General features: G+C 50.0%; 1 protein-coding gene across 3 annotated transcripts; it reads left to right on the top strand.

The window, feature by feature from the left end:
- Nucleotides 1–2287: 2287 nt before the first annotated feature.
- On the top strand, nucleotides 2288–13492 carry LOC121474016 (Fc receptor-like protein 2). 3 transcript variants are annotated; one of them, XM_041726847.1, is made up of 8 exons: nucleotides 2288–2413; nucleotides 3404–3424; nucleotides 5667–5930; nucleotides 6146–6418; nucleotides 7721–8008; nucleotides 8320–8598; nucleotides 11626–11946; nucleotides 13122–13492. In XM_041726847.1, exons 1-8 carry the CDS (start codon nucleotides 2383–2385, stop codon nucleotides 13142–13144), a joined length of 1500 nt encoding a protein of 499 aa, XP_041582781.1. In that variant the 5' UTR covers nucleotides 2288–2382; the 3' UTR covers nucleotides 13145–13492. The 3 variants fall into 3 exon arrangements, with proteins under 3 accessions (XP_041582781.1, XP_041582789.1, XP_041582795.1); XM_041726855.1 differs by having other exon boundaries at nucleotides 6146–6391; XM_041726861.1 differs by lacking the exons at nucleotides 11626–11946; nucleotides 13122–13492 and adding an exon at nucleotides 9910–10074.
- Nucleotides 13493–15417: the final 1925 nt, after the last annotated feature.

A 15417-nucleotide genomic window follows, 5' to 3' on the forward strand; every position in this document is an offset into this window, starting at 1 on the left:
ACCTGCTTTCAAATCTTAGAGGGCCTATATTCTCTTGTTTGGTGAATAAACTGGCAAGAGCCCACCGGATTTCCTCTCATGGCTTAAAATTGTAATCAATAAATAGAAGAGTATTTTTTAAAAAGCTATTAAAAATAGAGCTATTAAAAAGCTCTATTAAGAGCTTTTAATAGAAAGTTCTATTTTTCAGGAATCTCCCCTTTGAAAATATGTAATTGCCCATTACTATGCTGCCGAGCCTTTGTACTGCCCAGCCATGGGCTAGTGGCTCTTAATCTGATGTTCCTGGATCACTTCTGAAAGTTTTGAATCTCCCAATTACCTGAAAAATTCTTCTACTTTTGTGTTTGTGTATCTGGGGGAGGGTAAAGTGTCTACACATTATAGCAAGATCCCAAGGAGCACGTAATAATGAAAAGCCATCACATTTGCTCTCAACTTATTTTATGTCGTTGGTTAATGGTTGGAGTGGTCCAGCGGCATCATTTCTTTCCTGCCTCTGATCCTGCTGTTCACCCCCGTCTCTGTCACACAATCTTGTTCTTCCTCAGACATTGCTTTGACTTAATTAAGCACTTTCCTCTCTTTCTCCCATGGATTGGAAGCTTACCCAGATCGTGTACTTGTCCTCACTTATAGAGGGTGAAGCATCAAAGAGGTTGCAAGGTAGAACGCATATGGAAGCATGTGGGAGTGACTTCTCCGGTACCTTCCCTTCTCCCACAAGGTCAACAAGTCAGGCCTGGAGTCTGAGCCCTCAGATGCTGCTCCCTCCAGCTTGCCGCTCCCCAGAGACCCTAAATGTGAATCAGCAGAGAAAGGCCTGCACTTGTCAGCCTAGATAAGCTTTGGCTTACTCTAACTCCTGTGCACACTCTGTATGTTTGGAGCACACCTACTGAGAAGTCATGAATGTCTACAGCCAGGTTACAAAGAGCTACCTCTGGAAGTTGGATCTGAAATTGTCAGCCAGGAAGTGTTCATTTGTCTTGTTTATTTCTTTTTTTCCAGTATTGCTCCCGAGAGTAGCTGACTGGAGAGGATCCAGGTGTTCTGTTTTGTCTTATCCCAGGGATCAACCCACTGATGATGGCATTGGGTGGAAATGGGCAGATTCCAACATAAAGAGAGAAAGACTTTTGGTGGGAAGGAGCTTCTAATGCTGGTGTAACTTTTTCTCCCCCACTAGTCACTCACCCACCACACCCCAGATGCATTCTGTGCCTTTCTCTGCTGCTCTGTGCCCTGGGAGGCTGACACCTGCCACTGGCATCAGCCAGCCTCTCTGGCTTCTTCCTGGGCCTTGGACACAGGAAGAGAAGAGCAAGGTCAGGCCTTTCTGCCTCCCTCTCAGCTCTGGCACCTGTCTCTGGCAGTGACTATGTCCCTTCCAGTCACAACTCCACCTGCAAACCGGTGGCCCCAGTTCTCATAGGGCTTTTCCAATGATCCTCCTCCCCAGGCCGACTCACCACTGCCACAGCACCCCACCACAGCTGGTCTCCGGGTGGCCTTAACCCTTCAAGCCTGTTCACATCTAGTAGGCAGTTCCTTCATTCAGTCCCTTCTTTTAACCACCAGAGTGGATTCTATTTCCAGCCAGATACAAGGGCTCTCTTCCTAACTTTATTCTTGAACTCTGGAGTGTGAGGGGACAGATCTGAGCTGTCCTGTGTGTGCTAAGGTACTTCGGATCACTTCCAGGTAGTTCAAAGCTAATGCCTCAGGTTAATACCCCAGGATGCTCATATGACTTCTGCCATTCTGCACACATCTGTGTGCAACATCTCATTGACAGAGGTGACTTGGGTGGGAGTGGGATCGCATTCTCCTGATCCCCTGGATCAGGAGTGCCCATTTGTCTCCTCCTGTGGTCTGGTTGGGTCTCTGTAGAGCAGCATCCATGCACGCTGGAAGGTGTGTCAGCGTTAGGAGCTGCACAACAAGCCATACACACTGAGCCGCAGCAGCAGGTTGCTCTTTCCCTTTGAAAGAGACCAGGCATGTGATGTGGATCTTGGCAGGGTCAGAACTCAGTCAAAATTCTCTGAAAACCAAAAAGAGTTAGAAAGCTTCCCTAAGAGGATTTTAGGCACAGGGTGAAGACACCTTACATTTTAAGGAGCATTTCTGATCAATACACATACATCTGAGTAACTCTGTGAAAGAGAACATTTATATTCTCAGCACCCATGGGGCTAAGGGTGGGAACAATGCTGACTGGCAAACAGAGAGCTTTCCTACTTCCTTTTTTATTTTTCTATAAAATCCCTGCTGAGCCACAGTTCCCAATCCTGGCTTCACAGTCCATGGGGATAGACACCGCTCTAGGACCTGAGCTGCCTCTTACCATCGTTGGGAGAACATCTCACTGCCAATCTCATGTTGCTGTGGCCACTGCTTCTGCTCCTCAGTGAGTAAGATGCTGGAGCAGGACTCGGGTGGAGCCGGGGCAGAACCACCTGTGCCCAGGCATCCCAGAACCTGCTCTTGAGCACACATCTCTCTAATGGGATGAGTAAGGAGGCACCCCAGCTTCTAACTCAGGACCAGTAGGCATCATGCGAATCAGGATTGAGCAGAGCAGGTTCCCAGGAAAACAAAGGACTATGCATCTCTTTTGCAAATACTAATGCCCTTCTCTCTTTTGAAAACACCCATTTCTGCTTCTATCTCTGGGAAAATCAGAACACTTCTTAAAAGGATATCAGAGGAATGTTCTCTTAGGGCAAAGTATATTTCCAGCCTGCTGAAATCCTACTCTTCCCAGCCCCACTCTCACACCAAGCAACCTTGTCCGGGGGGACTCATGTCTTACTCTCCTTGCCTTACACTTTGGAGTGGCTTCAAGTCCTGCCAACTGTAGATGAGACCACAGCTTCTGCTGATAAATCTGACCCTTGCACACGGATGTAAACACAAGGCAAGATGAGGAATAGGGAAGGAGGGAGAAACAGCATCCATGAGATGCGAGTGGCCACCTCGGGTTCTTCCTGGCTTCCGTGTGGCCAGCAGGCAGGCAACCTGTCTTAAACAAGAGTCAGTCTTAAAAAGAAAGTGTGAGAGGAGCACATACAGCATGAGACGTCTTGAGAATTTGGCAACCTAGTAATCAGCTCTGGTGGTGGTGGGGGAGGCTATGTTTATGAGCCTTTTTGGGGTCTTGAGCACTTGATTCTATGGGAGGTTGTGAATGAGGGAAGGAAGCAAGCAGAGCAAGAGGGAGAAAGGATAAGCGGAATGAGAGGAGGAGGATGGAAGGGACGAGAAGTGGGGGTAGAGGGAAGAAGGCATGGAGGAAAGGGGGCAGAGAGACTGGCTGGGGAGGAGGCTGGAGGTCACAACGTCCCTAGAAAGTCTGCAGCCCCTGGGCCAGTGGTAATCTCTGCCTCTCCTCTTGCAGCTGCTGCGGGTGTGCAGTCTGGTGAGTTATCCTCTTTGTTCTCCTCCGACTCTGGGAGGCTCCCTCTGCCGGCGAGGCAGGTGCTACCTGTCTCACCTCCCAGCTGGGGCTGCAAGGACCAGGGCCAGCACTGGGGTGGGGGTGAGTGGGAGGCTTGTCCCCACTGGGCAGTTCGGTCTCTGCACCACTACCTGCCTGCCTGATGAGCTAAAGGTGTGACCCGACCCTGTCAGGGCAGTGAAATCTCTTCTTGCTGCTGAGCCCTGGGACCAGAGAGAAGTTACCCAAGAAGGGAGAGCAAACCTTACACAGTTACTGTTGGGTAAACATTCTCCTGGTTCTGGACCCCCAGCTGCACCAGAGGCTGTGACAGAAAACACATTTACCACGGAGAGGCAACCAGAGGCAAGGGAGAAGCTGGACCTAAAACAGGACCATCTCCTGAACATTTCCTTTGATGGCAAAGAATCACACCTAACTTGTTTCATATTATAGGACTGGAAAGTTACATTTTCTCCTTTAATTTCTCCTTCAAGGAAGTATTCACTCTCCTACAAGAAAGGGAGTAGAGGGCATCCTTACATATCTGATACTTTGATATCTGATGATACAAACTGTATTACAACTGCCCTGACTTGAAGCAAGAATGTTCTCTGGACTATCCTAGGATCCAGTGAGATGTGTGTGTGTGTGTGTGTGTGTGTGTGTGTGTGTGTGTGTGTGTGTGTGAAGGTTGTGCCTTGTTTTGGGGAATGGGTCTGTAAGTCCAACATCGAAGTTAAAGCCTCTCCCCCAAGTATCTCCCAGCCAGATCCTGGTTCCAGACTCAGTTATCTCTTACCTATCTCTAGCCCTGCCATTACCCTAAACCCAGTCACACGAGTCTTCTTTTTAATTCTTTAATCAAATTAACTTCATCTTTATCATTTTCCCTGAAAACCTTGCCCAATCTCCATGTGGAGGAAGAAAACTTTTGGCCTCCAGGAAGGCTCAAGACGTGTCTCTCTCTCTTGGTGCTTCTGACCCACTGCCTTGCCCACCTCCTGGTCCCCCAGTGAGACTTCTGAAGTTGCCGAGCAGTCCAGGGGAACCAGTGGTCTCTGAACTTATTAAGAACAAAAATTCTAAGCATGCACGTGCAACATGTTCCATAAATAGAGATCCCTAGAGGGAAATAATGTGTGCATTGCAAAATACATGAAAAATTGAAAAGGTGAAAATTGAAAAGATGAGAAAATGCTTTATATGATATCAAGTCCCACCTCTTTATGGATTCCACTTTGGAGATTCGACCAAGAGCCCATGTGAGGGTGGTCGGCCTTCTGAGGCAGTACCCTGAGAGCTAGCATACCCTCCCTCTATCGTAAACTCACAGCTACAGAGCAGAGCCTTCTTATGAAACAAACACTCCTGGCCTTACCTCTTTCTACATCCTCTTCCTCTGTCCAACTCTACCTCTCTTTACACTGAATGATCCAAAGTCAGACCTGGGATTAGGCTTTTTTATTGGAACATCTCTGCAATTCAGCCCAATGCACTATGATTCTAAACTGAAATTTGAACCTGAATCTCTAGCCAAGTTTTCAGCTGAAGAAATTTCCCCCCAAAGCCCCAGGCTGCAGGGCTGGGTCATAGTGTATGGGGCTGGCTCTCCTTCCTCTGCACAAACTTGGAACTTCCAGCCTCAGCAGCCTGTTGGTTTCATTCCCCTGCTGGGGTAGATCCAAACACCATGCTGCCCTCAGCTCTGGGGACCAGTGTCCTCCAAGGGGAGGAGCCCACTCCTGCTCAAAGAGGCCATCCAGCAAAGGATTCTCAGAAGCCTCTGTAAAAGGTACTGATCCTCCAGCCCCAAGGTTACTGTCCCAGCAGATGGATTGTTTCAGTAGGGAGAAGACAATAAAGAAAGTGTTTGAATTGTACCACTAGGCTGAGCCTCCAAGGAGTGAGAGATGCAGAGAAAGTTGATCCTGGCTGCCACAGGAACATGTCACCTTGAATCCGTACAGAGATACAAGTGTCATTCAAAAATCTGTATTTGGTCTGGAAATGGGATTGAAACCTTTAAAACAGACATAACAGGATATACGGATGATGTCACTAAGGGTTCCCAAGGGATCTGTCCTGTGCAGCTCTGTGTGTGTGTGTCTGTGTGTGCACAAGTGCACACATCATCTCCCCTGCCCCGTGTGAGTGGGAGTCAGGGTGCCGGGACCGGGCAGGGTGTCCTGCTCGCACTGCGGGTGTTTGACATCTTTTGCAGACTGGCTGAGCATTGACATGCCCAGCTACGCCTATGAAGGAGACGAGGTGGTTGTGAAGTGCTCTGGGGAAAGGAATAACAGAATAAGTACACTGACGTACTACAAGGATGGATCCCCGTTAGCCACTTACCACAATCTCTCGAGCTATACTATTTCCAACGCAAGACCCAGCGACAGCGGCTCTTATTCCTGTGAGGCCGTCAGGAAATTCTTCTTTGTATATAAGACAGAAAAAACAAGATCTGTATGGCTTACTGTCCAGGGTGAGACCTCAGTGTTCAAGGGCCTGTGAGTTGGCGGGGGGGGGGGGGGGGGGGGGGGGCACCAGGGTGCACGGTAGGGAATACCAGCCCAGGAGGGAGAAAGGAAGGGTGGCTGTGTGTCCTTGGGTCTGGGTCTGTGAGTCCTGCTCACCGGACACCTCTTGGACGGCTCTCCACACTCCCCGACGGCTGACCTGTTTCATCTCTTCCTCCAGACCTGTTTCCACCCCCCACACTGACAATCCGGCCCATTGAGGGGAGCTCAGTGACCGTGTCCTGTGACACCTGGCTTCCCTGGAACAGGTCAGACACGCAGCTTCACTACTCCTTCTTCAGGGATGACCACACCCTGATATCAAACGGGAGCTCATCAGAGTTTCAGATCCCGGCCATAGGGAAGGGGGACTCGGGATACTACTGGTGTGAGGTGGCTACAACGTCCCACAGCGTCTCGAAGCAAGGTCAGCGGTCCCACGTGCTCGTGCAGAGTGAGTCCCAGGGGCAGCGCTGCAGGCTGGGTCGGGCAGAGAAAAGCAGGGCGCCCCTGGGGAGACCTGGGTCTCTTCTTTCCTGCTGTGTTTCCCCTGTCCCTGCGGGCATGGCAGGTATGTGGCCGTAGGGATCCCCGCTCCCCAGGCTCTGCTCTGTCAGTAGCGACAGGAGAAGCACCATTTCCCTAGAGCTCTACTCTCCCAGTCAGCAAAGTGATCATTATAAGCTCTCCCTGGAGCACCTTCTGCAGGACACTGAGTATGCTCAGCACACACAAGATAAATAACCATCATCTCCATCCTCAAGGGGCTGTCACCAGCCAGGAGGCACCCTAAAGCCAGAGAGAGCCACGGAGGAACAGGGAACAGTGGTCACAGTAACAGGAGTGGCAGAAAGAGCCCCCAGCACTGATACAACACTTCTTGAATGCCGGGCCTGAGGCCCGGCGACTGTGCTCAGTCCCAGAAGAACAACTCTGGCACCCAGAGATCCCCGTTTCACACACGAGGAAATGGAAAGCACAGAATAGCCAAGCAACCTGCCCAGGGTAACCCAGCATGTAAGCAGCACAGCTGAAATGGGAACCCAGACACACTGGTGCCAGCATCTTCCCTTGTAGCCACCTGATACACCCTGCTCAGCCATGTGGGTGATGAACAATGTGGACAATGGCTGCTAGTTGCTGAACACCTCCTCCAGTGTGACATCCAGTGCGACACCTCCAGTGTACCCCTCAGTGTGACACCTCCAGTGTGACATCCAGTGCAACTCTTCCAGTGTGACCCCCAATGCAACAGCTCCAGTGTGACAGCTCCAGTGCGACCCCTAGTGTGACCTCCAGTTTGACACCTCCTGTGCCACAGCTGCTATGGATGGATTCCACCTTCATCATCATGCGAGCTCTGTCAAGCTAGTACGAGTCTCTGCGCTCTATGAGGAAACTCAGAGTCAGAGAGATTAACAGATGCACCAAGATCATGTGATGAATAAGAGGCAGACCCAGCCTGTGCTCCTCCTGCCATCCAGCTGTCCTACCATCCTGCTGTCCTGCCTCCCTGGCATGTTGGAAATGAGGAGGCAGCAAGGTCACTGAGGGCTGGTCATTATTGAGGGCTGATGAGTGTGAAGGAAAAGCAAGGCCGCAGTTTGGGGCGTAGGGTGTGGGGTGGGCCTGCCAGGGACCTCAGCATGCTCCCTCCCCACCAAACACTCAGGTTCCAGCAACTGCACATGCTGGGAAGCACAGCAGGACACCACCTCCACCACAGACCCTCACCTGCCCTCTCGTGTCCATGCAGGGGTCCCAGTATCCGGAGTGCTCCTGGAGACCCAGCCCCAGGGGGGCCAGGCGCTTGCAGGGGAGCCTCTGGTCCTCGTGTGTTCCGTGGCTGAAGGCACAGGGGACATCGCATTCTCCTGGCACAGAGAGGACACGGGGGAGCATCTGGGGAGGAAGCGGCAGCGTTCCCAGAGAGCAGAGCTGGAGATCCCTGCTGTCGGGGAGAGCCACATGGGGCGCTACTACTGCACGGCTGACAACGGCCACGGCCTCGCCCGCAGTGGAGCCCTGAACGTCACAGTCAGAGGTAAGCAACACTCCTAATTAGCCCGTGATCCCAACAGTCTCCTTCTGTGGCCGTGAGGGTGTGCCGGGGATAGCGAGGGGCAGGGCTGTGAAGAGGTTAAGACGCCGTCTGAACACGGTGGGATATCTCTGATAGTGGTGGTGACAGGGGCAGGTGAGCCAGGGGAGGGGGCAAGGGGACACGAGGCATGCAGGGACAGAGAACTCATGGGCTGGAGGAGCCCTGCGAGGATCCCAGGATGAGGACAGAGTGGGCTGTAAGTCCGTCCAGCAGGAAAGACGCTCTCTGAAGGGGCCCCCTGTCTCCCTCAGCCCCAGCATCCCGCCCCGTCCTCACCCTCAGGGTGCCCGGGACTCGGGCCGTGGTGGGGGACGTGATGGAGCTTCACTGCGAGGCCCAGAGGGGCTCTCCCCCGATCCTGTACCGGTTTTATTACGACGATGTGTTCCTGGGGAGCCGCTCGGCCACCTCTGGAGGAGGAGCGTCCTTCAAACTCTTTCTGACCGCAGAACATTCCAGAAACTACTCATGTGAGGCTGACAACGGCCTGGGGGCCCAGCTCAGCGAGGCGATAACACTCAGCGTCACAGGTAGGACACGGCTGTATCGCCCTCTAGACGACCAGGTGCGGTCCCCCGTGCATCCTTTCCGCTGGATGATCCGGCCGCGGGGAACTGGCCTTCAGGCCTCGGGGCTCCGCTCAGCGTGGGCCTCAGCACCTCATCCCCGCCCACCATCGCCTGCCCCCTGGCGCCTCGGAAGCCGGGAGCCGGGGTGCACCCTGTTTGCAGGGCTCTGTGCTGGGACCCGGCCGCCTGGCAGTGGGGTCCGCGGGGTGCGCAGGGGACCAGGGGAGCACTGCAAGCCCAAGGCTCACGGTAGGCAGGAGCTTTCACTAGCCTCATCAATGCTCAGGAAACAGTGGGAAAACCACCAACAGATTCAGGAATCCGAACTTTTATCTGGATTGTCTCACTCCAGCTCTTATTCTACTGACAAGAAAATGAGACTTAGATTCAGTACCTTTGCCAGGTCACCCTGCCGCTGGGCGCAAAGGTAGAGCTGGAAGCAAGGGTCAGGAAACTGCGCCACCAGCCAGCATCACAGTGATCCCTCGTTTCCCCTCTAACATGTCACTGTGGGGGCGGTCCTCCCCTGCAACAGCCATCGGGTTCCTGCTGAGCCCCCCTTAGTCACCACGTCCTCCTCGAGGCCAGTAGCTACCTACGAATGGCTGACATCTTGGTTCAATTTTTTGCATCCTTATGTACAAATGAGTTTTCTGTTTTGAACCATCCTCCTCTGGTTTTGGTGTCAGGGAGAGGTCAGCCTCGTAGGCATGATTTCAGCAGCGCTGTGTAGTTGCCCTGCCCTGCAGCAGGTTTAAAACGGTGCTGGATTCTCCAGCCGCCTGAAAAGTCTCTGGAATCAGCCTGAAGGACTTGCCGAGTTGTGAGACCTTGACCCCCATCATCAGATCTGCTTTTTTTCATTCTTCTTTCTAATTTTTCTATCTTTTATTAAAATAGTTTGGATATCTTTATCCAAAGAGTTGGGCATTTTATGCAGATTTTCATATTATCACATCATGTTAGCCAGTCCCTCTCATCCAATTTTATAGAGCATCCACATTCGTGATAAAGCTCTCTGCCTAATTCCAACCCATTTGTATGGCTTCTTTCTGAAGCAGACCGGCCCAGGATGATCTCTTTTGTGGATCTTTTTTGAGAGCCAGTCACAGTTTTAAAACTCAAATCTATTTGGGTTTTGGTTTTCTAGTTCATTTACTTCTCCTTCACCTTCAGTATATCTTTCCTCCTCTTTGCTTTAGGCTTATTCTATGTTGCTCCTTCTTCAACTTCTCAAATAAATGCTTATTTACTCTTTATCTTTATTTGCAGGTAGTAAATGCATCCAAAGCACATGTTTCGGGACTCCTGGGTGGCTCAGTGGTTGAGTATCTATCTGCCTTCAGCTCAGGTTGTGATCCTGGGGTCCTGGGATCGAGTCCCACATCGGGCTCCCCACAGGGAGCCTGCTTCTCCCTCTGCCTATGTCTCTGACTTTCTCTCTCTGTGTGTCTCTCATGAATAAATAAATAAAATCTTTTAAAAAAATAAGGCAGATGTTTCTTCTAAGTACTGTTTTCATCCTCCCTTAGAAGTTTCGATGGCTAACATTTTCATTTGTTTAATTTCTAAAGTATGTAGGATATGGGTTTTCATTTATTTTATAATTGGAGACTTATAATTTCTTACAAATAGTTTTTATATTTATCCTTTCATTTGTTAATTTCTTCCAGATTTCTTCATCATCCTTGTGGTTAAACTTGATTGAAGAATATAGCCTACATGTCTTTTACTTTTGGGAACTTACTAAGAATGTTTTTATGGCCTAACACATAGTTGGTATATTTGTAAATGCTGTACATGGAATTCGAGTTTATTTTTTATTTATTTATTTATTTATTTATTTATTTATTTACTTACTTATTTACTTATTTATTATTTGAGAGAGAGAGGGAGTGAGTCTGAGCAGGGGAAAGGGCAGAGGGAAAGGGACAGCAGACTTCCCGCTGAACACAGAGCCCTACATGGAGCTCCATCCCATGATCCTGAGACCACGACCTGAGCCAAAACCAAGAGTCAGATGCTCAACCGACTGAGCCACTCAGACACCCCTCTATACGGAATTTGAAAAGAATGTGAATTTTCTTTCTGGGATGTTCAAAGCTCAGTGTTTATTTTTCTATTAGATGAAGCTAGTTTCTTATCTATTCAGTCTCCACAGCGTCTTACACATGCTTGATCCTTTCAATCTATGAGTTTCTGAGAATCACATTTACATTTTACCTATAATTCTTCTAGGTTTTCTGTTTCTGCAGGGACTCTGCCATGAATTTGGTATTTGACTATGTCAGAAGGGGCACTTTGATTGCAAATGACAGAAATTCTGTACAAATTGTCTGGGGCCAGAGAAAAACAAGTGCAGGTGATGTGAGAGGACTGGACTTGTCTTAGTGCGCAGCTGGCTCTTATGATCCTGTCTTTGCCTTCCGGCTCTCTGCTGGGTCTCTCCATCATTTTTGTTCTCAGAAGGGAGGCTGGTCGCTGACAGCTCTGCCCTCCAATCCTCCTCTGCTGGAGACCCTCCAGAAAACGCCTCCTTACAAATCACTCCGGTTTAGAAAAGCAAACAAATGGGCAGAGCACAGACTAACCCTGTGGCATGCTCGTCCCCCTGCAGAGGGAGCGGGCTTGGGATCGGTGAGGCCAGCAACAGGGTGTAGAGGGGCTCTTAGAAGAAACCAGGCAGCTCAGCCCACTGGAGTACTGGAGCCCTCAGCCTCCATCTCTAGAGAAGACCTCATTCTAGCCTTTTTCTGTTTTTCTAAGATCTTTCTGAGCTCCTGAAAACCAAGACATAAATTCCTATGTCCCTACTTCCTTTGGCTTCAGAACGCAGGGCTGATTTTCCCAGCGGTCTTTAGGTGGGGCTGCCCTTAGGAGATGGATTCCCTCTGTCAGCAGGCCTCTACCCCACCCCACCCCACCCCAGCACTGAGAGCTGCCGGAAGACCACAGTTCTAAGTGTGCCCTGACCCCTCCTGTTTGCAGAGCCCCCTCCCAAAATCCGCTTGATAAATGGTCCCCACCGCTGTGAAGGGCTGGTGCAGGTGGAACGGGAAGGTCACTGGGGCACTGTGTGTGATGACGGCTGGGACATGAAGGACGTGGCTGTGGTGTGCCGGGAGCTGGGCTGTGGAGCGGCCAAGCACACGCCCCCGGGCAAGCTGTACCCGCCGCTGCCAGAGGAGGACCAGCCCATATTTATTCAAGTGGCCCTGTGCAACGGGACCGAGAACACGCTGGCTGAATGTGAGCAGGTTGAGATGTTTGACTGTGAGCACAGCGAGGATGCAGGAGCAGTGTGTGAAGGTGCGTAAGGCAGAGCGTGGGGTGGGAACTGGCCCTCCAGCTCTGAGAACCTGGTCTCCGCTGCCACCAGCAGGCCTCCTTACTGTTCACCACGCCTGCCTCTTCCTCAGAGCCGCTCACCTGTTGGACACACGGGGGTGGTCAGGACACAGCTTATGTGAGGTTAGCCCAGGGTCGCACAGGACTCTCCTGTGTGCTCCGTTATCACCCCATATCTCCCATCTCAAAAGACAAAGCTTTTGTGTCAAAACACTGATGTTTTCATAGCTGTGAACTGGAGCATAATAGTAGAGAAGTGATTACAAGGCCCCAGAATTACAGAATTTGGGCGATTTTACTCCAGGCCACGCTGCTTATATTGCTTTGCCATCCCATCAGCTCTTCTGAGGCCTCTCCCTGAAACAACTCACTGGTCAGAATCATTCCCGGAATCAGAGGCAGGCTGGGCTGGCTGGGGAAGACCCAGGATTCCCGTGGGACCCTGGCCAGGTTGGGGGTGGGGGGGTGGGAGGAAAGTCGGAAAGACTCTGGGCCCAAGGACACCAGCCCACAAAGCATCATGGAGAGGGTTCCCTGACAGTGGGGCGTGACAGGGTGGAGGCCAGCGGGACCTCACGCCCAGCCCCAGCCCACGGCTCTGCTGGAGCACCCCAACCCCTCGGGCTAGGAGTAGGGGAGCAGCCTTGGGGAGTCCTGTAGACAGACGAAGGTCTTCAGAACCACTGGACCAGTGCCGGGTGTCAGGAGCACATAAAAGCCTGCGGCTTGTTCAGGGACACGACATCAGAGTAGGGCACCGGGAGGGATCTGGGATTTGGGGTCAGCTGTGCGGGGCTTCAGGCCTGTCTCCCCCACTTCCCAGCCATTCAAGTAGCAAACTTCTCTGACACTCACTATCTCTGTTGGAGAAGTGGGACAATACCTGGTCCCACACCCTCATGGAACTGGGGCAGATCAAACACTCATCACTCATAGAGACGTCTCGTGAAGAGCAAGGTCTGGGAGGAGGCCCCAACTGCATATTTGGGACAGTCTCCACTGGAGGGTGGGCCTGGGGCTGGGGCCGGCCCTCTTCCTTACTCTGGGCCTCACTTCTCAAGGGAAACCCCTGATTTCTCTGGACAAGCCCTTCCTGGACCATCCCCTCCTAACCACCTTCTTTCTTCTCTCTGCAGCATTCTTGCCCCATTTTACTTGAAGACCACAGGCCTCAGCTTCTCTCCCCTGGGGCCTTACATGCCAGGTGGGCCTGAACCCTTCACCTGTGGCTCCCACGGCCCCTCAGCAGGACTATACCAGTGCCTCAACCCACCTGTATTTGGGGCCACACCCAGCTCCCAAAGGAGCCAAATTTGGTGACACCCTGGCCCAGACCCTGCATGTTCCAGCCTCTTCTCAGGGATCTTTGGGAAGTTCCATTGCTGTCTCCTTGGAGAGCTGTGGCATTTCCTAAGGACAGGACAAACCAGGAATGAATTGAGATGGGCCCTGCATCTGCTAGAAATGTGGGCATGTAAAACAGACAAAATAAAAGAAAATGTGGGCATTTCAGTTCCATCCTCTTTTTTTTAAGATTTATTTATTCTAGAGAAAGAGAGCAAGTGGAGGGAGGGACAGAGGCAGAGGGGGAGAATCTCAAGCAGACTCTGTGCTGGCCGAGTAGCTGGATGTGGGGCTGGATCCCACAACCCTGAGATCATGACCTGAGCCGGAATCAGGAGTCAGACACTCGGCCAACCGAGCCACCCAGGCGCCCCTGCATTTCCATTCTAAGTGTCTTGGGAAGAAACTGGCTTTTAAAATGTTTCTTTTTAAAACACTTTCTTAAGTTACACATATAAAACACATTAGACAAACAAGAAAGGAAAAATCAGCCAAGATTCTAATATCCAGAAGTAACTGCTGTTATTATGCTGATTCTTCTAAAGCGTTTTTTATGAATGTATGAGTATATTTAAATGATGGTGTAGTTGTGAGTTTATTGTACTGTAAACCACATGTTACTTTATTCTGCTTGTTAAATTTAACAACACAACATTAACAGACATTTTATATACGGGTGTGTGAGTGTGTGTGTACATAGGTTTTAAGCTAAAACTGTCTTCTCGAGGAGAATCCTGATTCAGAAATGTACTTTGCTGAATACCGACTGGGCTTGGGTCTGCGTGTGCAGAGTGAAGGAAGGGAAAAAGCCATATGCTTCAGGTGGGGACCAGAACAACAAGACTCTCAACTTCAGTCATGTCCAAGTCTCAAAAAACACTTGAGTGGGTGGTTCCTTTTAGAAATTAGTAACTAAGTTTTGAATCTGAGTGGATATGGGGAGAAGAAAATCGGAGATATATACATATATATATATATATGTATATATATATATATATATTTGGAATATATTTTGATAGGTAATTTACTGAGCCCGTATTATGGGCTAGGTTCTACATGCTAGCTCCTTATATCATTAGTAAAGCTTCAGAAGATATTTTGGTATATTAACCATGATTGCATTAGGTTTGTGTTGAAATAATAAGTTATCTTTAGGAGGATTTGACATTTTTACAGTGCAATCTTTCGTCCCAAGGCCAAGCTATCTCACACCATTTATTCTATCTTTGTTTAGATCTGTGAGTAGAGTTGAAATTTTTTTTTATCTTTTAAGTTCTACATATTTCTCGTCAGTTTTATTTTTAGAATTTTTTCAAGATTTCGTTTGTTTATTCATGAGAAACAGAGAGAGGCTGAGAATAGGCAGAGGGAGTAGCAGGTCCCTACAGGGAGTCGGATGCGGGACTCGATCCCAGGACCCCAGGACCACAACCCAAACCAAAGGCAGATGCTCAACCACTGAGCCACCCAGGTGTCCCTAGATTTTTTTAAACTAAAGCCATTGTATATAATTTTTTCCCATCATATTTCCTAAATGTTTTTTATTTTTTATAAATGATTTATTTATATATTTATTTATTTGAGAGACAGAGAGAGAGAGAGCACCAGCAGTGGGAGGGGCAGAGAGAGAGAGAGAGAGAGAGAGAGAGAGAATTTCAAGCAGACCCCTCGTTGAGTGCAGAGCCTGATGTGGGGCTCGGTGCCAACACCCTGAGATCGTGAACTGAGCTGAAACTAAAAGTTGGACACTTAATGGACTGCACCACCCAGGGCCCCCTAGATGTTTATATTAGTACATAGGTGCATTGCTGGGTTTTTTACCAGCTGATTGTGGACCAGTCTTGCACAGAGTTCTCCTGCCTTTGCTAACGTCATTTACTCTCCTCAGGTCTCTGGGCATATAGTCCTATCTGCAGAGGAGACAGTCCTGCTTCCTTCTGCTGGTATATAACACAGCACATGCTTCCTTCTCTCCCCAGAAGCATTAGCCAGCCTTTCCAGAACAATGTTAAGTACCCATGAGGGTAATAGGCATCCTTGCTTTCTACCAAATGTAACTGCTATGTTGTGTGAGTTTCACCATTAGCT

The sequence above is a fragment of the Vulpes lagopus genome, chromosome 1, assembly GCF_018345385.1.
Source record: "Vulpes lagopus strain Blue_001 chromosome 1, ASM1834538v1, whole genome shotgun sequence".
NCBI lineage: Eukaryota > Metazoa > Chordata > Mammalia > Carnivora > Canidae > Vulpes > Vulpes lagopus.